The sequence below is a fragment of the Trematomus bernacchii genome, unplaced genomic scaffold, assembly GCF_902827165.1.
Source record: "Trematomus bernacchii unplaced genomic scaffold, fTreBer1.1, whole genome shotgun sequence".
Classification (NCBI taxonomy): domain Eukaryota; kingdom Metazoa; phylum Chordata; class Actinopteri; order Perciformes; family Nototheniidae; genus Trematomus; species Trematomus bernacchii.
Window position 1 is genome coordinate 1,187,006 of NW_022987910.1, and position 24,829 is coordinate 1,211,834.

The 24,829-nt window shown below is 39.8% G+C and overlaps 1 protein-coding gene across 2 annotated transcripts in view; it reads right to left on the reverse strand.

Annotated features, from left to right (window-relative positions):
- Positions 1-5,203: 5,203 nt before the first annotated feature.
- Positions 5,204-24,829, reverse strand: part of pdgfd (platelet derived growth factor d) — a 49,790-nt gene continuing 30,164 nt past the window's right edge. For both annotated transcript variants that reach the window (XM_034114925.1, XM_034114924.1), the window contains exons 3-7: positions 24,641-24,818; positions 18,474-18,533; positions 16,840-17,053; positions 10,023-10,240; positions 5,204-7,984 (exon numbers count right to left, since the gene is read on the reverse strand). In XM_034114925.1, the coding sequence (XP_033970816.1) occupies positions 7,847-7,984; positions 10,023-10,240; positions 16,840-17,053; positions 18,474-18,533; positions 24,641-24,818 (808 nt within the window). In that variant the 3' untranslated portion in view covers positions 5,204-7,846. The remainder of the gene's footprint in view (positions 7,985-10,022; positions 10,241-16,839; positions 17,054-18,473; positions 18,534-24,640; positions 24,819-24,829) is intronic.

A 24,829-nucleotide genomic window follows, 5' to 3' on the forward strand; every position in this document is an offset into this window, starting at 1 on the left:
GTTTGGTGTGTGTGTCTGTAACGCTCTCTGCATGTTTTGTTTGTGACGGCAGTGTGACTGTGTGTGTGTAGATAAGCTCCCAGCTTCTGCACCAGGTAATTCAGGTAATTGAATAGTCTTTTAGTATAAAGTGTGCCAGGAGGTTTCCATGCTTCCAGAACAAACTATTGTATAGCTGACACACACACACACACACACGCACGCACGCACGCACGCACGCACGCACGCACGCACGCACGCACGCACAGCAGTGAATCACTTCCTTCAAATTAAAGTAACTCCGGCACCTCAGAGCTTCTGTTATTTGTTTCTTCCTGTTTCCTCAACCTAGCCTTCCTTTCTCCGTCTGCCCTGTTATCTCTCAATATGACACAGCTATTTATATACATTTCAAAACCTGACCTTCCATGAACTTAGAAAAAACATCATATATGTGTTTGTGCTTGTCTCCACTATTGTGGAAGTCACGTGGAACATTTAAAAACCTTAAATGCTGTCTCATACGTCAAAGCACCACCGTTTAAGACGGTTAATAGCATTGCATTCAAGTAAAAAAAGGCCTTTTTATATTTTAAAAGCAAATGTGTCACTTTGAATAAACATTAGCTCATTTCTGCAGTATCTCAGATTTGCAGTAGCTCCTGGAATAGGGAGAATCTTTCCGTCTCCTAACACGAAGGCAGACACACACCTCACTTCTTGACTTGCACTTTAAGTTAATCATTTATTTAATGGAACAGTTTGGATCTGAGAATGTCATTTTTATTGGACTATTTTAAATGTGCAAGTGAAGACCTACGACCCACTGTCCTTTTTCTCCTTATGTCTGCAGATTCCTCACATAAGGTCTTTCTCCATTATTCAAAAGAAATATCTAATATTCATACCTAAATGAAAGCTGTTCTATAATGTAGTGTGAAAGACCGGGTAAGATGGGAGCAAGGGACAAGGAGGAAGGATGGGCCTGGAGGTCGGGAAGGACGGAGAAATTATGATGGTGTATGTGGGGGTGGGTGTGTGTGTATTTTGGGTCTTTATTCTGTATGTGTTCAATTAATTTTGCAAATGAGTGAAGAAAAAACACAAAAAAAACTGGAGAAGAATCTGCCAAAAGGAAGAAAAGTGAGAAGCTAGGTTGAAGTGATGAAGTCAAATCTTCACCCACACATTTGTAACCAAACTCCTCAGACCTCATCCTAGGAGACTTCTGGTGTTTCAAACAGCCTAGCAAATGGAGAAAGAAATAACCATGTTATGGCAGTAACTGTCCTTATCAGCAGGCAGCGGTAGTGTGAACAGCCAATCAGAGTGATTGCTTGGGCCGACTTTCTCTGACCTCCCGCGGCCAATTCAACATGTTGAATCGGCCGTGGGAGGCGTCGGGAGGTGTGAAAAGGTGCCGTAAAGAGACGACTGTGCGGGACACACCAACCTGAGTAGGGCGCCGCGAAAGCCCGACTGCCTCTGCCGGCCTCTGACTCCCAAAATCGGGCTGGTGTGTCCGGGCCTTTAGAGGGACTATGTAAATAGTGAAATTGGTTGCTGTCACGGTAAAGCATGTTTCTTATCTTGTGTTCGACATTGGCTCGAGAAAAAAGAAAGGACAGATTGACAGTGCTCCTCAGATTCATTTCTGCTACATTTCAGCTCAGAGTGTGATGTAGGGCAGCGCCGTCTCGCTACATCATGTCTCAGTTATGGGTCATATTCTCACCATACTTTCCTACACGCCTCAATGACTTCATCAGCCCTCCTCCACCTCCTCATCATCTGTCTGTGTGTCGCTTTCTTTCTGCGCCCGTCTGTCTCTCTAAAACCCTCTTTCTGTCTTTTTAGGTATTTGTTCGTGTTTGTGTCTACTTCTCTCCATCATCACAGTGTCACTCTTCTTCCTGTCTTTCTCAGTTAAACAGATCCTCCTTCTCAATGTTGCCTGTTTGTCGTCCAACCCTTCCCATCCCAAACATTGTCCTGGCTGTTTAAGTTTGATGAGCCTACACCCTAAATTAGATCATTCTTTGCACTTTTATGTTGCCAGTTTTTTTTACTACAAAGATGACCCAGTTTTCATTTTCGATTGCTGTTAACATGCTAAGCTTGGCCAAATTCAATCACAGCTCATATTGGTACCAGCGTTTAACTATTTGATAATGGTGTATGATAAAGAAAATCATATTAAAGCAGCTGCAGAGACCGTGGATGACTGAAAAGAGGAGAATAATAATTGATTTCTCTCGAGGGTTCTTTCTGAGCTGTATCTAAATTGAACAATTGCTGAGCTAAGCTGTGGTTAAAGGGTCAGGTCACCCAAACTAGAGACAGCATTTCCCATTTAATTAAATTCCCTCCCTTTCTTTGCTGTTTTATTACAGTCTCATTGACAGGTGTTGTCGTCCTTACAATCCATGCTGCAACTACACACACACACAAAAATGGTATCACTGATTTTCACCGTTAAAGGTCCATCTACTGTACTCTCCATGAGAAGGAAAAGCCTGTCTATGAAAAACAAAAGATTTCCGAAATTTGAAAGGTATATTTAATTATGTTTCAGTCATTTTTATGTTATAGGTTTAAGATATCTTGGCCTTTGCTTCTGTAATTTGAAGTTCATTCATTTAAAATGTTTTTGTGAGTCCCTCATTTATTTAGTTGAAATATTTATTCATGTATTTTATTTATTGACTTTTTTCACTTTATTTTCAGCTCAACAAGTTTATAATTTAGTCACTTTATTTCTTCGTATAACCTTTTAATGGGATGATGGAATATTGTGGATTTATCAGAGCCTTTTTCCTGTTAAAAGTTCCCTGATTAATCTATAAATAACAGTATAGAAAGAGCAATGAGAGTGAACCAAAATAACAAAGTTTGAGCCGAAAACTGTCCATTTTCTCTTTTGGTTCATCACAACAAGCGTCATTTATCTCATTACGTTTAATAAGTCGATCTATTTTTTATGTAAAAATATTGATTAGTGAATCTTTAACATTTGAAGATGGCAATCCGATGGTATTCTAACAAGAAATAATTCTTCAAATATTGCCTCAGCTGTGGCTCATCTAATGTGCAGCTGGTCCCTCTGAGCAATGTCGAGCTCTGCCCTCAACCACAGACCAAAGAAAGAGATATGAAAATGGTTAGAGAAGCCTAGTGAGTGCTGGAAGGTATTATGTTTGTTAGAGGCCATCCCCATGACTAATGTATGATAGTACGATTGATAAAAGTCCCCTTAACAATGGGGGAATGACACATGGGTTATAGAAGATATAAGGAGGAACATGAGAGAGAGATATTGTGACAGAAGTTTGAAAAAATGTTTCCCTCCATCTTTTATTGTTTCATTTCCTGGCTTCTCGAGTAACAGCTCGGAAGTGATTTGTCCTGATAAAGAACATAAAAAAAAACACATCATGGGACAGAAGCGTTTAGAGAAAGAAGAAGGAAATAATGCAAAAGAGAAATGTGAAACATAAGTTGAACAAAAATGAACGAGGGAGAATAACATGAGGAAGCACAGTAGGGACTGAGGGGACCGCTAAACTAGAGTTAAAAAAACAAGTGGTTTTATACTAAAATATCTTCAATATGTATTCATATAAAAACAAACAAAAAAAGGAAATACAAAATGAGGACATCCTTTTCTGTTAACATAGCGAGTTGACATTTTGTTTGTGTGTGTGTGTGTTTGCCCGCAAGGAAAAGATAAAAAGTTGCTGACAGACACAAAAACAACCTTGTAGGAATTTGGGTTTAAACAAAAAGCAAGCCCTCTCTCTCTCTGACCTTCTCTCTCCCCTTTATGATTGATCTGCCTTCTTTATAGTCTATTTACTCGTTATATCTCCCTTTTTTCTTAATTCTTCTCACTCTTGTTTATTTTGCTGGACGTTTCTGAGTGTCTGTCAACTCCACGGGGGACTGAGAGAATGTTATTTTTTTCTTGCATCTTTTTCTTTTAGAATAATGCAAAAACTAGTCAGTGGAGAAATGTGGATAAAAGGATAGATGGACGGACTGATGGATGGATGGATGATTAGATGGACTGACGCATGGAAGGATGGGCCCATAGATGCATGGATGGATTTATGCATGGATGGATTTATGGATGGATGGATGGTGCGGGATGTGACTGGCTGCTGTGGGAGGGAGACTGCTGTGTAATGATAGAAGCACAGGAAGGGTTGCCACAGCAACACAGGAACAGGAAACAGTCTTGAGAGATATAGAAAAGGTCTTGAATGAAAAGACATGGGTATTCCTTTGATACAGTGAACCCTTTTAAATAAAAATGATCATTGTCATCACCATATTCTTAACCATGGACTAGTGATGTGTTTATATCTTATGGGATTAATTACCTGTTTGTAGCTTTTTTTTACATTATTTTCTGTTATTATGAGAGGACAACTTGTTAGGAACATCATTATGTTATCAACTTAGCATTTATTAATAGCAAAAGGTCATTAAACATGAATTGAACAGATGTTGTCCCATATTATCAATGACAGATCTTGCAAATGTTTTATAATGTCTGTACTGACTGTGAAATCTGAACAAATTGTTAGATGTAATGCCAGAAATGCAGAAGTGCTGGCATTCACGATAATCCGGAGGATGGAGCTTTCTGCCTTGCTGATCCCCTGACTTCTCCGCTAGTGATATTCACTTCGTGTTTAGAGCTATTAACAACTATTAGCATAATAACATGCTAAACTAAGACCCTGAACATAGTAAACATTTTAGACACTTAACATCAGCATATCAACAATGCCATTAGCTTGTTAGCAAGCTGACATTAGCATCTAGCTTCAAGCACTGCTGTGGCGAAGTAAAGCTTCCCAAAGCAACTAATGTGTTTAAACAAGACGTTTAGTCGAGTCTTAACTCTCTGACAAAAAACTCTACATTCATGCAAACATATTCAGTTGGAGAATCAATGGAAACTAAATGTTTCAATGTCAATATCTTGAATATGAAGCTTTTTAAAGTGAGCTAAGCACCCCGGGATTGTGTCGAACCTAGTTACTTTGTCCCAGTTGGTCTTTATCTCTCTCTTTTTACTCTCCAATATCCACTGAAACATAACACATCTGCTATAACACTCTACAAAAGCAATTGATCCACATCATAGAAAAACAGAGTACAGTTAAATATCTGAAAAAAGCAGTTAGGTCATAAAGAAAAGCAATGGAGACAGTCATTCTAGAAACATTTTATTTATCAAGATCAAACGGCTAATATCTTTTAATAAAACAATAGAGAAAGACACAATAAATTATTAAGGATAAGCACACGTACAGTTTTGTCATGAATGTTTTTCTGAACACAGCAGAGCACGTTTTTGGCTAAAACAAACATTGCTCAATCCCCACAGTCCTCAGAAGGGGAGGTGAAACTCTGGATTTGATCTTATCCAAAGCATGATAGTCAGAAGATTTCTCAAAGGTCTAATGTTTGTTTTTGATGGACATGAGAAATCCAAAAACCTACACAACTAGGATTGAAAGTATGAACTTGAAATACATGCGGTTCTATTGCAAAGACAAGAGGAGAAAATAAGTAAAAGAGGAAATTCATTTTGGAGCACGCAACAATGGAATGTGCTGATAACGCCAACAAACTGGCAGGCACAGGAAGTACACACACACACACATACACACACATACACACACACATACATACACTCCTCACACATATTTCAAATAATAATTAACTAAATAATACGTTTGCAGCAGATTTCATAAAATACTAGCGTAACTATGCATTTCGCAATAGGTATCTTGAAAAATGACTGAATACCTCAATTCATTTTTGGTTTGTTAGCTACTAAAAATGTAACAGTATATGATTTTCATGCCAACTCTGTATTATCTGTGTGTTTATCTTTGTGTTTCAAAATGCAACCCAGAGGATTGAAATCAAACTTTGCATGAGAACAAAAGTCAAAAGCTTTACAACAAAGGGAAGCAACATCCAAAAACAACGCACAAGTGTATGTGTGTGGAGGAAGTGTGGGCCAAATTACTTGTAATGTAACTACTGCACAACCCGAAAAACATCTGGAATATTTAAGAGCCTTTCTGTATCCCACACCTGCCGAATAAGACCCGTGACTTACAGTACACACATGCACATAAAAGCGGCGCGGGCACACAGCTGATCGGGTTTCACTGTGACCGAGGGATTGTCTCACTGTCCAGTCTTTTTTGTGTCTTTCTTTAGAACAAAAGAAGTGTGTAAAATCCAATTTTCTCAGAGTAATTCAGTCCTGTAAGCGGGGCCTGAGCGTGTGACACATGGGGGGGGTGATGATGGAGAGATGACTAACGCCGCTGTGTTTGATTCCGCACAGCTGGATCATGTGTTTGGAAATGATAAGCAGTTACTTTGAATTCTTGCTCTATTGCTTTAATACTCCAGCTACCTGCACACACACTTGCGCGCACGGTCACATGCTCACCATTCCCATGCTTGTATCGGCTGCCAGCTTTCGCAGACTGTTGGTAACCCCCCACCCTTTAAACAAAAGGACCTCTTCCTGAGCGGTAACACACAGCCCTCTCTCTCACCACCACACTCAAGTTATATTTTCAGCAGAGACCAAGAACATTAGTCTAATTCCCACAGATCTTTTTCACTGTGGTGCCGCTGCAGAGTTGCAAAGCAGTGAAGCAGGTTGTGATACATGTTCGCATCTTTGTGAGAAGGTAAAAAGCAGTTTGACAAAATAAATCAGGCTAACTGAATATATAAACATGCTGATTGAAATGCCTAGAGTAGCTGCAATCTTTTATGTTGCATCTGCAAAGTGGCTCCTCTCATCTCTCATCCAGAAGTGCTGGTAATCTACGAATAGCTGGCTTGATTGTCTCTTTTCTGTGAGCAGCCTCTCCTTTAAAAAAAATAGCTCTTTCCCCTCATGTTTTCAGAGCTTGAGGATCATGGTTTTTTCCGTGTTAGCAGAATTCCGGTTAGCAGTGGGAATGCCAGGAACGCATAGAAAAGTAGGCAAAGCGCAGCAGCTTTATCTGACATCTCCTTTGATGTGTTGTGAAAGTGAGTGATGAAGGGAGAGAAAGTGTGTGTGCATGGAGTCGGGGAGAAAGAAACACGAGGAGCAGAGAGCCTATGGATGGAAGGACAGACAAAGAGAAGCCTGAATGTATGCAGTCAGGAATGTATGCACACAAAAAGCAAGAAAAGTGAAGAATTCAGTAAAAATAATATACTTTTGCCTGGAGTGTGGATGTGTGTGAGTGTGCTAGTCGTGCAAGTAGGTTCTGGAGGGTTGTGGTTAGCCTTATTGAGATAAAGTGTTATTTTGGTTTACGCTTCCTCCAACCCTTCTCCCTCCCTCCTTCTGTCTTACGCTCACTCATCTCAGCATGCTCCTGGCAGAGGGATTGAAGTTTCTGCAAATACCCTTTTGATAACTCGCAGAAATGCAAACACATAAACATGAAACGGGAATGAATACTGTTAACACAGCAGTTGCATACAGTTACATTTAAATTCGATGGTGTTGGTGTCTTTTCACATAGTTTGGTATGGTATTTATTCTGTATACATTTTTTTGAGGAAACAATAGGGAAAACTTAAGACTCCAAGTTCCAGGAAAGTTAAATAAGAACATATTTGTCTAAAAACATTTACAAATGTGGCTGTAAATGCATTAACTGTACATGCATGTACGATGCGAGCAGCGTTTGTCAGTCAGATTGTTGCCTTCTTCTTTGCTGCCTGTGTGTCTGCGTTGCTGTAATTATAAGTAGTCCGTTTGCAAAAATGTATAAAAAAAGAAACTTGTCCATCATTTCCTGATGCTCCTCCCAGGCTGGGTGTCTCAGCGGGGGGGCTGGGAGGGACACGCACACTCACACTTTTCATGGTGTGTGAGGAAGATCTCATCGATCACCCAGCGCACCTTCACCGGCCTCCGATGGCGCTGATGCAGACTGACCTCTGGGGCGTACTTCAGCACCTAAAGGAGTGGGATAAGAGAGCAAGGATGAAGAGGGGCGGTGATAACATTGATTTACTTTTGCCTGGAGGGTTAGTGTTACGGGAAGGGTAGGTGTTGACAATACTTATCAGCTCATTGTAGCTGATGCCAAAAAAATGCAATTTGAAAAAGCGAAGGACATGAGAAATGCTGATGAAAATAAGAACAAATAACTTCATACTGAAGCAAGTAAAATACAGATTAGATAGCAGGCAAGGTTTCTAAAGTGCATTGTTGTACTGTGAAACAGTGGCGGCCAGGAGACAACAATTACACATCCACCCTTTATCTTGTTAATCATAAATCACCACACTGTACTATTTCAACATTCATCCCTTCATATTTTTATCAGGGAAACTTGGACTTGTTCCCATTAGGAGAAAATGCAGGACAGGTTGCCAAGGAACTCACTGCTGATTGTGAAATAGAAAATGGTTTGCAGTATCTCAGATAACACACCAAACATATGTACAGTGTGCACAGGAATCACAGATAAAAACAGACAAACAGTTTGCTGTTTTACAATATATCAAAAAGTTGGCATTTTCATAACAAACGTTAGATGTTAAAAGGCTCTCTGTGCAAAGAGAGTCTATATAAGTACTATGGAGTTGATTTTATAGTTAGAATAAGTCAGTGTTTCCCTGTTACTGACTGTGTTGTAGATGGCCATATTGTTGGCTAGAAGTACAAACTGTTCCACAACTGATGCAGTCAATTTGTTCTCCAAAGCCCAGTGAAAGCAAAACTGCCCATGATTTATGTCAGGGCTTCCCGGCACTGAAACAATAGTGTGAGTAATAATGTGTTTCTTAAGAAGTGAAGTCAGTGAAGGAAGCAGGTACAGATCTAACAGCCTACAAGGGGAGAGGAAAGTAGGACGGAAATCTCTTACAAACACACACAAGAAAACTTGTAAGCTATTTTCCGCATGTACAATATATACAAAACACTACATTTTCAACGCTTACATACACACCGGCTTACATACACATACAATTACAACCCGAATCCCACTTTTGTCTACATTTATTTAGTATGGACAGCAAGGGAGAGAGAGACAGAGAGAGAAACCCTGCGGACCATGTTTCAATAATGAAGCTATACAAGAACAAAGACACAAAGAGATGGAGGGAATTTGAGAAAAGAATGAATGACAGGCTTAAAGAACAATAATGGTGCATTGCAAAGGGATAAATTGAAAATTGGAATTGGGGAAAATGAAAGGATGATGGCAGTCTAGAGAGACAGAGAGAGTGATACAATGCTAACAATGCAATGAGAGAGATTGGAGAGAGAATTTGTGAGGCTTCTGGTGCATTGCTGCTTCATTGTTGATGCAGCGCCTTCCTTTGCACACCCAAAATCTCTCTCCTTCTCACTCGCTAACTCTCACACCATCTTTTTAGCCCCTTTCAAGTACACCTCAAATGTGCCAGAAATGTCACATGTAAGGCTCATGTTGGAAAAAGCCCACGCATCACTTTTCTGTAACGCTTCCAGCACAAATCAACTATAAACTGTCACATTAATGAAAGGGCCTCAGCTCGCACTAGCATACAGTTGTCGGCAGTGCTATCTAAAGCAAAAAATAACTACCTTCTGTAAAAGCAAAGCTGTTTGACTGCTCTCATTCCAGATCAGTTGATCAGAGGTTATTTTTCCCTATCAAGGCGAAGGATACAAAAAGGGAATAATCATCATGCATCCTAACCATGTTCTTGTCAGCAAATATGAATTAGCAAAGGTCACAACCTAACATCTTGTACTTTTTTCCTATGCTTCAGCAAGGTCAGGGATCCACCATGCTCACAATGTTGTTTAATTATGAAAGCAGCCACAGAATCACTGGTAATGTTCTTTCATTTATCATTTCATTACTTTCCAATTTTCTGCTGGAGAATTTGATGATGCTTCCTTTCGCACACCATGTACCAAATACCCCAGGAGACAAGACAGAAGTGTGTGAGTGTGTGTGTGTGTGTGTGTGTGTGTGTGTGTGTGTGTGTGTGTCTACCTCGTGTAGTTTGAGAGTCGTCTTGGAGGCCTGACAGGTACAGCCGGTGTTCCAGTTCTCCGTTCCGCAGCCACAGTTGCCTCCACAGCGTTTGAGCAGCAGACATCGGGGGAAGAAGACGGCGTTGGTGGCCCTCAGCTCCTCTCTCAGGTTCACAGAGTAATTCCGAGGCGTACAGCTGTAGCGCTTGACGTCGTCATAAAGGCGGTTCAGATCAACTGGACAGTGCGTCAGAAAAAGAGAGCAGATAAGGCAATTAGTTCAGTTTTTGTTTATTAAAGGAAACCTATCATGCTATATTAAATGATATATTGTAGGGCCATACCTATATAAGGTATATTTATACATTTCTGTTTTCAAAATACCAAACAGATCATGCATTTTAGCCATGCCTCATTTCGCTCTATGTGTTGTTTGCTGTCTACGGGTCTGATTCTGCTGACCACGCCCCCCTGTAGGAGAGAGGAGACGTGCTCTGATCAGCTGCTGGGCTGTCAGAAGAGGGGGAGAAAAAGAGATCTCCGTCCTCCGTGTTTTATTATATAGAGTCGTTATTCATTTGTTTTAAAGCTCAATAAATAACAAAGAAGACCTTTGACCGGCACTTTTCTAATTTTGTCCGGAAGATTTAAACTTTAACGGACATCTTGACCGGCGAAACAAACTGAAACTGAAACTCTGCCGCACGGTCCCCTCGTTCCTTGGAAGAGGCGGAGAGGTGGGTGTTTGTCATCTGCTGGTGGACTAACCGGAGAGAATTTCAGTGCTTGCCTCGACGGGGAGGGATTGCATTGAATTAAAGCAGCGGGAGCAAACGCTTGCCTCGGGGAGGGAGAAAGAAAGCCACAGCGGAGAATAAACAGAAGGGTAACCATGGTAACCAAGTCTTCTTCGCTGCTTTTGTGGCAGACTACAGCGCCACTTACAGGCCTGGCATATGTACTACAGCGTCTCCAGCACTTTCGAACGGCAATGGCCGTGGCTGTCTCCTCCTGATTGGTGGAGTTGGCCCAATAGCCGTAGCGCCACTGTCCTGACGTTAGTAAAGTGTTCAAATCTGGATCAGTTTTTATCAGATCCGTTGCAGCCCCTTTTTTAGAGATTTGGGTATGGAGGAAAATAGAGAGGGTTGTGTTTTCTGACACTTAGTGAGTTCCCTGGAACACCGGGGACACATATTCATGTATAAAAGACGTACACAAGTGCGTTTTGCATGATAGGTCCCCTTTAAGTTTCCCTTTTGATGTGTCTGTTTTGAACTCCACTAAAGGAAGTGTGAAGGAGACAAAAAGCCGTTTTGATTTCATTCTTGGTTGCCAATTGCTTAGCATCATCAATAATACAAATGTGTGACATGATGGAGCAAGAGATGGAAGGATTATACGGGCGAGGAAAGCAAAGTAGCAGCAATTCTTGTAGAAAATATGGCCAGCATTGATTGAATGAAAATGGTTGAAAGGCGGGGGGATACTTTTTAGATACGAGTACAATTGCAACATAAATTGACTGCTCAGGAACAGATAGAGAGAAGACAGACACAAAGATGCAGAAAGAGAGAACATAAGCCATAGAAGGACGCAGGGGTCATTAATTGATTGTACAGTACATTGAATGTATTGACCGCAGTCTTCCTGTCACCACTTTGGAGAAAATTACTCTGTGTGTGTGTGGACCTTTGTTCATTGGCATCCTGTAATGGTGCAAAACTAATTTCAGGAGAACCGACAGGATTACAGGACAAGCTGAAGAGAATTATTAGACTCCACACTAGTCTAGAGGGGAAAGCAGGAGCTCCTGAACCATAATCTTGAATCAAATATGTCCTGATTCTATGTTACACTAGGATTGTAATTAGAGACCACTAACTATATCAGCAGAATTACATTTTGTTGCTCAGGTGGTTTAAAAGAGAAATGGGTTTCTGGAGACAGAAAATTAATTAGAGGGCATAAATAATATATGGGAAAAAATGGGTGGTGATCACACAATGCCATTGTAAAAGTTATTTTGCGATACTACAATACTAGTTAAACCTCTAAGCTTTAAGATGTTTAGTTTCATCTGTGGATAGAACAATAAATATATAAGTTATGCAAAATGGCAGCATTTTTTGATAACAAAATGCATCCGTCTCTGAATTTGGAAACTCTAAACAACATGATTTTATATTCAGTAGTGACTTCTGCATACATTCCAATAATACGGAATTATTTATGTGAAAACACAGCATCGTTTATCACTGTGAAGTTGCTCATTTGCTGCTTGGAGGAATAAAGTTTACGTTAACCGTGATATAGGTATTCCTGATCCCTGTTTGTTCTGCAAATAAGCTCGACAGACTTTTTCGAGGAGGATCCCATTAGGACTCAAAACAGCTTGATGACATAGTAACACACAATCAATATAGGCGTGAGCCACATTATGTCTATGACAATAAACTTGATTAGTGTTAAGTTTAAGAAAAACATAACAAAAGATTGGTGGATTGTGAGTAGAGTCATTAGTCAACATGAATGGTTGATTTTAAGCCCTTGATCACAGTGCTTTTCTTTTGAAGCTTCGGTGTAAGCAGAACTGATTCTCGTTCTATTTGTTCCCCCTTGTTTGTTTTATTTACTGCACTTATAAAAAAGCACGTAAAAAGGCAAGGATATTCCCTTAATGGTCTGCTGAGGTTTATAAAAGACAGTTTTAAGGGCCAGGGCAGACACCCACTGGACTTCATTCTGGTGCTTCACTTTAGGAGAGAGTGACTGAACAACCTCTCAGCAAAAGCAACATGACAAGAAAAACAATTGCTGATGCATTTACCGTTATGGTCGAATGCAAGTGTCTCCTGTTCAAGAGAATAGGTAAAGGGCGCTAGACTTTTGAACAGAGTAGTGAGTAGAGCTTGCCCTTTAGTGGACTGTGTCTACGCACAATACATGCTATTCTGAGTCTGAAGCTATTTAGTGCCCATACCATAAATGGCTTCCCAAGTAATGGTATCTCCTTATTTCAGTAGGTTCACAAAAACTGGGGTGTAAGTGGCTTCATCACCAATTGTTTTTATGTTATGCAATTTGGCTTGGATTAAGCAGTGTTGAGACATTTCAGCATTATCAGACTGAAAGAAAAGAGAAGCAGGGTTTGTAAATGAGGGCCATTTTTACTGCTGATACAAGGTGGAGTGTGTTGTTTGATTCTCTTTTGAAGCAAGCAAAGAGCTAAATAGTGTGACATGGGATAATCATTTCTTGAAACAAGTTAAATATTTTTTCACAGGAGTTCATTTGCAGTGAAGATGAATTAGGTTTTATTTGGTCATTGCTAAATGTTTCCCTTCAATGAAGTGGAAAGGGCTTTTATAAAACAATACGAGAATAAAGACTTGCCTAGATCGATATTTGCGGTGAACTAGAGCTACCATTTGTTGTGATTGGCTTGCATTGGCTTTTGAGCTTTGCTGCAACAATAAAGATCAGTCATGCAATAGAAACTGCCTAGAAATCGCATATCCTCCGTATTAGTATAATAAGGGTGAGCGTAAGGAACCAAAGGGAAGTGCAATGGGGTCAAGGAGAGCATAATGGCATTGATAATCAATAAGCAATTGTTCACAAAAAGAAGTCTTTTCAATTCAATTCATGACATAAAACATGTGGGAAGCCGGTGAACAATGAAAAGATAAGAGCATTTGTTTTAGTAATACATAAAGAGAGATAAAGGTAAAAGGTGCACTATTTTTTATCAACATCATTGATTGTGCTTCCATCTCAGTGGTAACATTACCCGTGTTTACAACATGTGTTTCATTCGAGCCCTTTACAGTTGCATGGCAGATTACAAACAAATAATATTAGATATAATGGGCTGATAGAAAATACATTTTTAGTTCATGTCTGCATGTGTGTGAGTAATAACAGGTTCAAAAAGGACAACTGATACTTAACAGCATGTTTTTCAGGTTTAACAACATCAGGGGATTTATCGGTGTGTACTTGGATAATTGGAAAAATATCACTTGAGAAAAATATTAAGAGAAACTGAAAATACTGACTCTTTGCTATACTATTCTAGTAATGTAGAAACTGCACTGTTTAACCCCATCATATACTGTAGCAACAGATAGATGCAATGTATGGGCAACAACCTTATAGGCTTGAAGACATTTGAATGTTGAATAGAATAGCAATGCATGTTTTTCTTCAAAATACAGCAAATGCAGGAGGAGCGAAATACTTTGGCTCAAAAACAAATTTTAGATTTTTGTTGCTGCTTTTTCCTTTGTTGTGAAAAATATAGATGACAGTGGACCCATCTTTGCTGGGGTTTTTTGTTGTGATCTTAGTGAAAAGCAAAATAGCCGACTTTCAACAAGCGACGGTTATATTGTTGATGGCAGAGTTGTGATGCAGAAATCATAACACGTGTTTCTAACTTTGTAATGTCTGCCTACCTCTCCCAAGGTGATGAAAGGCTTGATGTAAAGAAGCCGATTCAAAGGAACATTGAATCATCGAGACAGACTCATGCAATTCATACAACAGGTACGTGTGTCTGTGTGTGTGTGGTGGAGGATGCATTTCTACGCTGTATCAGTGAAGACAAAGGCACACGTCATGCCTGAATGTGTAGGGGTGTATACTGTTTGTGTTCCTGCGCTTGCATGGCCGAGCTTGTGTCTCTTTAAGGGGAATAAGTGTAATCTCAGAAAGGCAGTGGCGTGGAACCCTGTCAGAGTGTGGAGGAGAAACGACAGACGGGGACAGCAAGACCGAGAGAAAGCAAGACTGCAAAAAGTGCTATGTTGCTCAAACAGCAACCAACATGAAAAAGTGAAAATTATCAAATACGTTTCTGCCCTAAAGTTGTCGACAAGGGTTTGTGTTATTGTTCGTGAGTTATATATGTGTTAGTTACTTGGACTTAAAAGTGTCCCAATTTATATTCTAATAAGGCTTACTGTCCTTCATGGGAACAAAGGTGGGCGTGAGCTACTGAGTGTGTGTCTCCTAATGAAAACAAAGCTAAGCTGCTGACTGAGGCACATTTCTGCTTCGCTGCACAGGTTGAATTTCCAATTAGAGAAAGCTACTCCGTACAGTGGATCAAATACCTGCAGCACCTACTGTACCATATGCACCTTTCTGTAGTGCTGCAGCACGCACAAACTCCCAATATATAGACCTTTTAATGCCTGCCAGCACACGCATGCACTGATAAATAGAAATAGATTTGCTGTCAGGCACACATGTTTACTAAGGTACAGGAGGGCCACTGGGTAGAAAGAGGGAGAGAGAGATACGGAGGGAACAGGTGAGAGACGGAGTGAAAAGCACTCGTTTAAAAGCTTAAAAGTTACTGTAGACACACTCATGCCCCATGATTGTGTGACGTCTGTGTGTGATAAGCATATTCGTGCGAAGACATCCGCTATGTGCATTTCTAGGCAACATCTATTGCGTCAGTGACTCCAGGTCCAGAATTGCCTTGAACCCGCTGTTTCCGTGTCACCTTAAATCAATCAGTGACTCACTTTTCAACCCACGAGAGGGCAAACTGCTCATTTGATGATGCAACGACTGTAGTCAGGCTACAGTAGGTTGTTGCATCACCACTCAGCAGGAGCTGCTCCCTTTTTTTTTTTACTATTGATGTTTTATATTTCTAGATACTAGAAAAAGGGCAAACATTTACATTTTACTTTTATATATGTCTATCTTTCAAGTTCAAAAAGTGCTTTCACATCCAGAATCATCTGAATGTTCTTTTAAGACAATTTTCTTTCTCCATTTCTGTAAATGTTTCATCGCAAAGCAGTAATATGGCTTCATCCCAGACATAATTCCCTTAAAATGACCGAGCCGTTAACTTTGTCCGCTGCAATGTTGCACAACTGAGTTTTATGTATGGCGCAATATGTAAGAATGGGCCTCATGTTGTGTGGCTCATTCTTGGTCAGCACGAGGCATCACGCTCCCCCCCCCCCACCCCTCTATTACACCAGCTACTGTACCAGTGACTGCACCAGTCTGCAGAGAAATACTGTGAGTGCAGCAGAGTTGTGGAGGATCACCATCTGTAGCACAATAAAATGGGATCAAAAGACACCACTCTAATCGTCCTGCATGAACTTTACTGACGTGTATATGTGAATACTGGACCTGTAGTCAGGATTTGTATTGAACGTCTCATTACATTCAAAGAAAAACATCTCTGCATGTGCTTGAGAATCAGATTGATGCATATGATCATTTCGTCAAGTGAAAAACTAAAACCCCAAATTACATTTTTATGTCTGAACAATTTTCTCCCTGGTATTATCTTTGGGATTTTCAATCACATTAAAAGCCACATTTTGCGTTATTATCTGCATTCACTCATTTTACAGACTTTTTACACTTCACCATTTAGGTAATATTTTACATTTCGCATAATTGGTTTTTCCTTTTCATCCTTTGTATAGTAGGTGATCTGCTGGATGTACGCATATTGTAGGGACATGGTACATTTATGACTATTTAAATGCTGCAGAACTGGAGCCTTCCTTCAATTTTGACTTTTTATGTGTTTATAGTTTGATATTATCCAACAAATGTGTACTCTTTTGCATAGTGTTGAATTTCAGTTTGGTTTTTTAACTATCTCGTAATGTGTCAGCTAATTCTGGTGTCAGCACTTATATCAGAGATGGTCAAACTGATTATTGTCATGCAAGGACAATGTATGTTTGCTTTCATTGTGTCTAAACTGAATCTCTTCAAGATTATTTATATGTTGGACAGTTTAATGTATGGCTTTATAAACTTTGGAGATGTAAAGTATATCTTACCTTTATTCTGTCTGCTTGCCAGATGATAGGCCCTGGATCTATAATGTATGTGTGTTTGAGTGTAGATGCTGTCCAGGTCCTGTCTCCAGGTGTCTGGGCTGAGCGACCTGAACAGCTGCTCTACAGTTTCAAAGGCAGCAATGGTCCGGTCCAAATCCTCCAATGAGAATGGAACCTCGGTGACTGCCACTGGCATCTGCCCTCCAACAGCGTCCTGCAGATAATAAAAGTCAAAGACAAAATGACCAATTATAATATTCATTTAGGCACATTCTTACTTCAGCAATTGTTCATTCACACATTGTTACCAACAGCACATATGAAAGAGCCATGTGTCAAAAGCTCCTTGAAATGTGTTGGTTTGTTCCACCATTATTATGCTTATAGAAATAAAGTGTAACCTCATTTAAAAGTTACTGGACAGCGAGGGGACAACTCACGCCGCAGCTGTATACACAGAGATGCAGCTGAGATGGAGACTAACATGAAAACTGAAGTTTACTCAGACTTAGTTTCAAAGTTAACATTTATTGTAAGAGCTTCAATACATGGACTTAATAAGTATACATTGAAATGAATGTTTCATGATATTGTTTGCAATAAATGTGTGTATGTAAACCATGTTATGGCACCACATAAGACAAGTCAAATGCTCAATTAGATTATTGTTCAAATAAACGACATATTGCCATCTGATACAATTGTTTTTTTTATTTCCACTATAAATTGTAAATGTTTTTGTTTTTTTACATTATGAGTCAGGAATTTTGAAAACCAATGAAGAGATGAAAAAATGAATATATAGCTATTTGTATTTTCTGATTTAAGTTGCAACCAAGAACCCTAATGTAAAATGATCACAAATCCCAGGGAGAAACCCATGATTACAGATGAGTTCAGGGCCATTTGAATATAAAATGGAGACTACATGTGACTCCCATCTCTACTGGCAGTGACATACATAAACATGGAAAACATACACCCACACACACATTTAACCATTATCAATCCATGCAGAAAAACTGCCAATGCATACTAATTATTACGGTCACATAATGTCACTGGACCCCACTACTCTTATACACGAACACACACAGATTACACTGATGTATAAAAACATTAGACTATAGAAGCATGCCATTTTAAATCTTAGGCTTCATTCTCAAGTATATAAATGCATGAATGCATTCTGTGTGTGGGTTAGCCTATGCAAATGGACCATATGTCATATTCATTAGTGTAGCCATTGTTCCCTGCTGTGCTTAAGAACACACTTATATGTGAGCTGACATGGTTGGAAGGCAGGTAGGTTGTTGGTTTTGAAATATCACGTTATTTTTTCTATAATAGTATATGCAGTTATCAAAACATAGTTTGGAACAAAGGAATTAAAGGTCTTCAAAAAAACACTTAAGATGGTGATAACATTTTCCTAGCTGTACATTTATTTGTATGTTTTATATAACTACTAAAGACACATTTATACCAATATATTTATTTGTATTTTGAATGGCTAATTTGATGGCTCTTTTTTTTGCCGAAAAAATATCTCCTATTTGGCTGAGATCATCATGCATTTTTATTTTCAATTCTAATATATAACTATTTATAAAGTGTGAATGTGCATGACTCACCGACATGGGCATGGTGACGGCCTCCCAGTTGGTGTTGGACGCAGGCCGGGGAGATTCATACTGCAGGAGAGGAACACAGGAATAACCATTCATCAGTTGGTCAATTGAGCAGACATTGAGACACTCAAGAAATCAAACCAAATGAATTGAGTGCCTTAAAAAAGGTCAAGTGGTTTTTCAGATAACTTGAGATTCTGATTGATTGAGGACTTAAGGTACAATAAAGCATTTGCCAATAGTTCCCAAAGCAACTGTGTATATGATTTAGGTGAGAATAATATAATCATGATCCTGTGTTAGGGCGAAGTGACCTACGGGTTTTTGCTCTGCTATGCATAAAAGTCCTGTTGTTGCTGAAACTGCTTTGAAAGTAAAAGTGTATCTGTTCTGTTAGATAGCCCACTGACGCAAAAACATTGTTGCACTTTAGTTATTAAGCCACTTGTTTTTTCATTTCTCAGACATGGCATTCATATGGTACATAATATTTGATTACAGTTACTGTGAGTGACGTTTGAGGTTAAAAAACAGAAATGAATCCACATGTAAAAAGTTTAAAGGTGCAGCCTAAGGCAAATTAATTCTATATATCACTCAAATGCTCCTTTTCCCTTTATCTCAAAATAGTTGTCTTGGGGTGGAGCTCAACATGTTATGTACGGTTATCCAAGGTTCTCAGGTATCTGTCTGTCGCTGGCTGACTGACTGTCAGTATGATCCTAAAAGAATTTCCAGTGAAGCCGGTCCCAGCATGCCTTTCTGTGTGTTTGTGGAAGTAGTCAGACTCTGGTCAAAGCATGTTTAGATCATAAAAACACTCATCAGACTGACATATTTGGCGCACATGCACATATTATTTGTATTTTTCTTTCTTCCTCTATCTCTTTCTTACTATCTCCATTGCCCTCTCTCTCTCTCGCTCGCTTGCTCTCTCACACACACACACACACACACACACACACACACACACACACACAGTACATCAACTCAACTGGCACTCCAATCTCCTTTAGAGTCTTAAATACCATCCACGGTCAATATGGAACAGTAAATCTTTCTCAAACGCACTTCAAAGACACCGTGCTCTCACTGTGTGTGTGTGTGTATATGTGTGTGCGTGCTAATGTAATATAATTGGCATCAAAGCTTGTCTGTGTGCGAAAGTTTTTGTTAAACAGATTCTCGCATGTAGCCTTTGGATAAATGAACTTGTACATCCAAGCCAGCTGTGATTGAGTTCAGAAGGTTTCCTCTAAGTGTGTGTGCGAGTAAATGCATGTTTACAGATTCCTTTTCTCATTTCCTTTTAAGGTTAAATGCTTCATCAAGCACATCTGGGACACTTATGGTTGGAAAAAGGTTTATGAGACAGAACATTAAGAGGGAGGACTGTAAACCTCTGATCAGTCTGAAGTCCCTGCCAGCTACAGTACCAAACTTTTTCCCTCTCAAATTACGAATCACATTTTTATCTCTAGTTCTAGTTGAATGGAAATGTTGTCTTGCATGGGTTGGGCCTGAGCCGCTCTCTACCTGTCTGAGGCTTAACGTTTATAGACAAGCCTTAATGAAGCAGAGTTTTGAGGCTATGAGTGAGGAAACCCTTTTAAACCTCATATTCACTGCTTACAGTTTTGCTAAACCAAGCAGTATATAAATGTTAATGTAGCATTTAGATATTTTAGATATGTACATGTAGTAGTCATAAATGGATTTTTTATGAAGATTAGATTAGAATCGGAGGATAAAACCCTCTTTCATTGTCACACACACATGTCCATGCACACAGCACACACAGTGAAATTGGACCTCTGCATTTAACCCATCCTAGTGCTTTCGCAATGAAGTTGCTAAGAAGCTCATTCTGTAGCTGAATTGTTTTTGAATCAACTTTGAAAAAAATATCATGTATAATATTTGTTTAGGAGGCTGAAAAATAATATTGCTGGCAATGTTGCCATATTCTCCGGTGGTGAGGGAATAGATTGTTATTTACAGTCGCAGTCTAGTGGAGGGGACACCAGGGAGCTGCCCTTTTCAACCCCCATTTTGTACAGTTGGACACTTGAGCGTCTGAGGATGAGGTGTGGGGTAGATGGGGAGGAAGGCAAGAGCATATCCCTGTCCACTTTTACTCCGCATGACCGGTTATCTCACTTAGTGCCAAAGGACATTGAAGAGATGCTATGTCACACAATGGGGTGTTGTTGGTATCATTTTGTGTGAAATTCTGAGGAATCTCCGTTCAGTATGAGAATCACACATGTTGAATGACTATGGGATTCTGGGAACTAGCTTGGATCCTATTTCCTGATCAATAGTAATTTCCCGCTGCACCTGGCTAGCAGCACTTCTCTGGAATACCCATCAAAAATACATTACTGTTACTTGTATGATCCAACACAGCCAAAATCAATATGGGAGACAAACAAACACAATACAAAATCTATACAATTGTGAAGCCTTACAAAGATCAACTGAGAGCAACTTCTCTACACAATAAATATAATGTTTTTGTGCAGTCTTGAGGTTTCATTGAGCCTTTCTAAGCAAACGGTTCCTAAAATCTTTATCTTATGCAATCAGAAGCACTCATTACTCTATTTCAACCTGCACTGCAGACAAATCACACCGGCTTAAAGCAAGATCTGGAAAGGATCAAAGAATAATGAATTAGGGCAGAAACAGTGACCAGAATATTGAGTAAGGCCTCTGTTTGACTGCAGACAATGCTCGTATGTATTTGTTGGAGGGAGCACTGTGTTTTTATATTGCACAAAAAAGTCCAAGGATATTTAGCCCTGTTCTGAAATGTGCTGTCAATTTCATTTCAAGTGTTTTAAATATGAATAACATTGGGATTTGTAATATACTATACTTTACACTTGGACAAAATGTAATATATGTGTCTCCATAAATCAGATGACAAATCTGATTGCTATTTGTCTTGGTTTTTCCAGGCTACATGCAGGTCTACGTAAACCTCTCTCCAGCTCAGTGTGCATGCTCCTGAAGCTGTTTGGTATCGGCTAAAAATGAAGAAACGGAAAATGAAGAGTAAATGGGCATAACAGTGCAGCAACATTTGTGCACAACACAAACATCGATAACTCGCCTTTATGTACGACAAGCAAGGCAAGTGTTCATCTTCATTGCTTCTACTGACACCGCTTCCTCAACCAAACAGATCAGGGCTCTGTCATCAACAGATCATTAAGGGGTTTGAGCTGATCAGGCTTTAAATATATTACTTTAACAACTTCCTATTTATCCTGTATTTCTGTATGTGTTGAAATGTGCTAAAGTTTAAGTAAGAAGAGAGAGAAAAGACATACACTGCAGTGACACGATGCTCCTCTAATTAAAGAGCAGCCACAAAAAGTCATTAACGGCAGCAATAAACGTCATTTTTCCCGCATTTCACATCCTCCGCTTTGCCTCAAATAACACATTTTTCTTATTTTGACACACCCGTGATAAGAGTTCATTCATAGTGTGGCTGCTCTGGTTTAAAATAAACAAGACCCACACACATTTTGACATGGCAAGGGTTTACTCTTATTTCCCTGTATGCTTTCATGTGACTCCACTCTCCTTTCTTTTCTTTTATCTCACACTGACACTTCTTTGCTTCCCCTCATGTATTCTTCTTTATCTAGTCAACCACAGTCCATTCCATAGCTCACTACCTCACACATGCCTCTCTCTGTCAGCTGCTCTCAGTTCAGGTTGTTTCAGTGATTAGCTGACATGCTGATACCATCTCAGACACCTGTTCTCTCCTTCCAATGCTGCTTCTGCTCATTCTCTCTCTGCCTCGCTCTTCCTCCTTTCCTCTGGCTGCCTCTTCTCCTCCTCCCTCTTATCTGTTCGACAGGTCTGGAGAGAACAAATTAGACCTGCTAAATTAAGCCACACACACAGCTCCAGTCTAGCTAAAGGGAATCTGTATGTGTGTGTGTGTGTGTGTGAAAGATGGAAAGATATAAACACATACTCAAAAGCAGGAGCTCTTTGAAAAATGGGTAAAACGGATCCAATAAGATAAACCTCAGGAGTTGGATTCTACACAGAGTTGCGTTTATTTGACCAGAGGAGGAATAACAAAGGGTGAGGAGGGGAGGGAGGGAAGACGAGAAGGCAGCAGAGAGAACGTCTGAGAGAGAGAGATAAGGGAGTTATAGTTTGGGGAACTTTTACTTTGTTGTCATCATGCTGGGTTGAACAGTGTGAAGTTGCTTGCTGGTGGTTTTAGTTGAGGTTCTTTGGGGGCTCATTTATCTCACACACACATTTTCATGTGTCTCACACACACACACACGTTTGTGGCTGTGGTGCCCTTAGAACTTTGTGCCGTGTTGCTATGGCAACCCATGGATTTGTTGTGGTGTGGGGCTTTGGAGGTCATCTGCATTTTTGTGATTGTCTTGATTTGATTTGCATTCAATAGGGACGCCACCTTAATCTTGGTGTCTGGACATCGTTAAGAATACACTATAGGGATTTGTTGATGTTGTTTGATGTTTTAATGTTTTGTAAATTATGTGAACTACATACATACGGGGAAAAACAGGATTCTTGATCTACTTTGCTTCAGTTCAACTAACAGTAGCCTACACATTAATGCATCACTAATATTAACCCAACATAGCATCTTATGGTTGTCATCCAACACTTCTGTTTCTTCGATTAATTAAAACTGGGAAGACTTTCTATTGGGTATTTTTACATTGTGGAATTGTTACTTCTGCTTAAAGGAGAATGCATAACTATTGTAGCTAAGCGTGATACAAGTAACTTATTCCTCTCTGATATTGATGTTTAAAATCTACTAAGGCTTAGTCAGTCATTTTACTTCATGATAAACATGGGCACTGTAGGTGATTAAATCCCTCATCCCTTACCGCCCTTCTGCCATAAATACTAGTTAACTACAAATGTGTATTGATCTGCAGTTGTAATATCCTCCAAAAATGAATTATTTACTCCAGTTTGAGTGGCATTTGCTTAAAAACAAAACAAAGAAAGTATATTAATGTTAACGTCTTCTACAGAAACCAATGAGTTTATCTGACAGGGTAGGGAAGTTATAAAGTGTTGACAAACACATCCTTTTATTGGGTCTGTCAGAAACAAAAACCCATGGAATGATGACAGCTTATCACTCAAATAAAAAATCTTGGAACTTCGTATTTCGGGTGAGAGAAAATAAATGTTTTTGCTGGGGAAGTGTAGAGGTTTTAGTACAAATTGTGATGAGAGCGCAGGGTAACTGTTATTGCTGGAGCTATAATGTAAAAAGAGATGGTATGAAAGTGAAGGATGCAGTATTTCTCTCTCTGTCTTGGCCTTTACTCCATCTGTGCTCATACTATTTTCTTTTTTTCTACTTTCTTTCTCAGATAATAGGCGATGCCACCGGTTCAACCTTGTCCGTGTTTCTATGTCTCTTCCGTTCTCTCTCCTCTGCACTAAAAGAGAAAACCGGAGAACATTACAACAGCTGCTCTTTCTCTCCCCATTTTCTTTTTGATTATAGAGTGGGAGAACATCTTCGAATCAGAGTCCCTCTCTTTCTTCTTTTCTCTCCCTGACAGAATGACAAAGTTAATCTCCTTATCCGTTTGTTTGACAGCCTTTAAGCGAACACTTTCTCATCGTCACCCCCCCCCTGTTTCCCCTATCACTGCATCTCTCCTCTACTGTCGAGTGGACGTGTGAGAAAAGAACAGTTGGCTAATGCATTTTGGCATTACACTGACAGTGTAACTATATCCTCCCTCTCCCCCTTCCTCCTCTCCCATCGACATATCTGCTCCCATGATCCCATCCCTCATTTTTATTGTGGAGGTAAAAGAGTGAAGGAAGTACTTTACCTCAAGCATTGCAGTGGTACTTGGGCTGAACCCGATGTGACAAAAATAATAATAAAACATTTAAGCTGTGTCCCATGTAACAAATCATGATTCATCACTGTGTGTGTGTGTGTGTGTGTGTGTGACTGTGTGTGTGTGTGTGTGACTGTGTGACTGTGTGTGACTGTGTGTGTGTGTGTGTGTGTGTGTGTGTGTGTGTGTGTGTGTGTGTGTGTGTGTGTGTGTGTGTGTGTGTGTGTGTGTGTGTGTGTGTGTGTGTGTGTGTGTAAGTTAAAGTTAAAGTGTTCTCACCAGCAGGGAGTAGAACACTTTGAATCCCGGCTTTGCAACAAAGTAATCGTCAGACTTGAAGGTGACTCTGAGCATGTTGGTTTTGGAGTTGAGACTAGGCGGTGCCTTCTGCCCACACCAGCGACCCCAAATGATAGTGCTGGTCTCTGATTGGTCCTCCACTTCAACAAAGTCATACCTGGAGCGAGA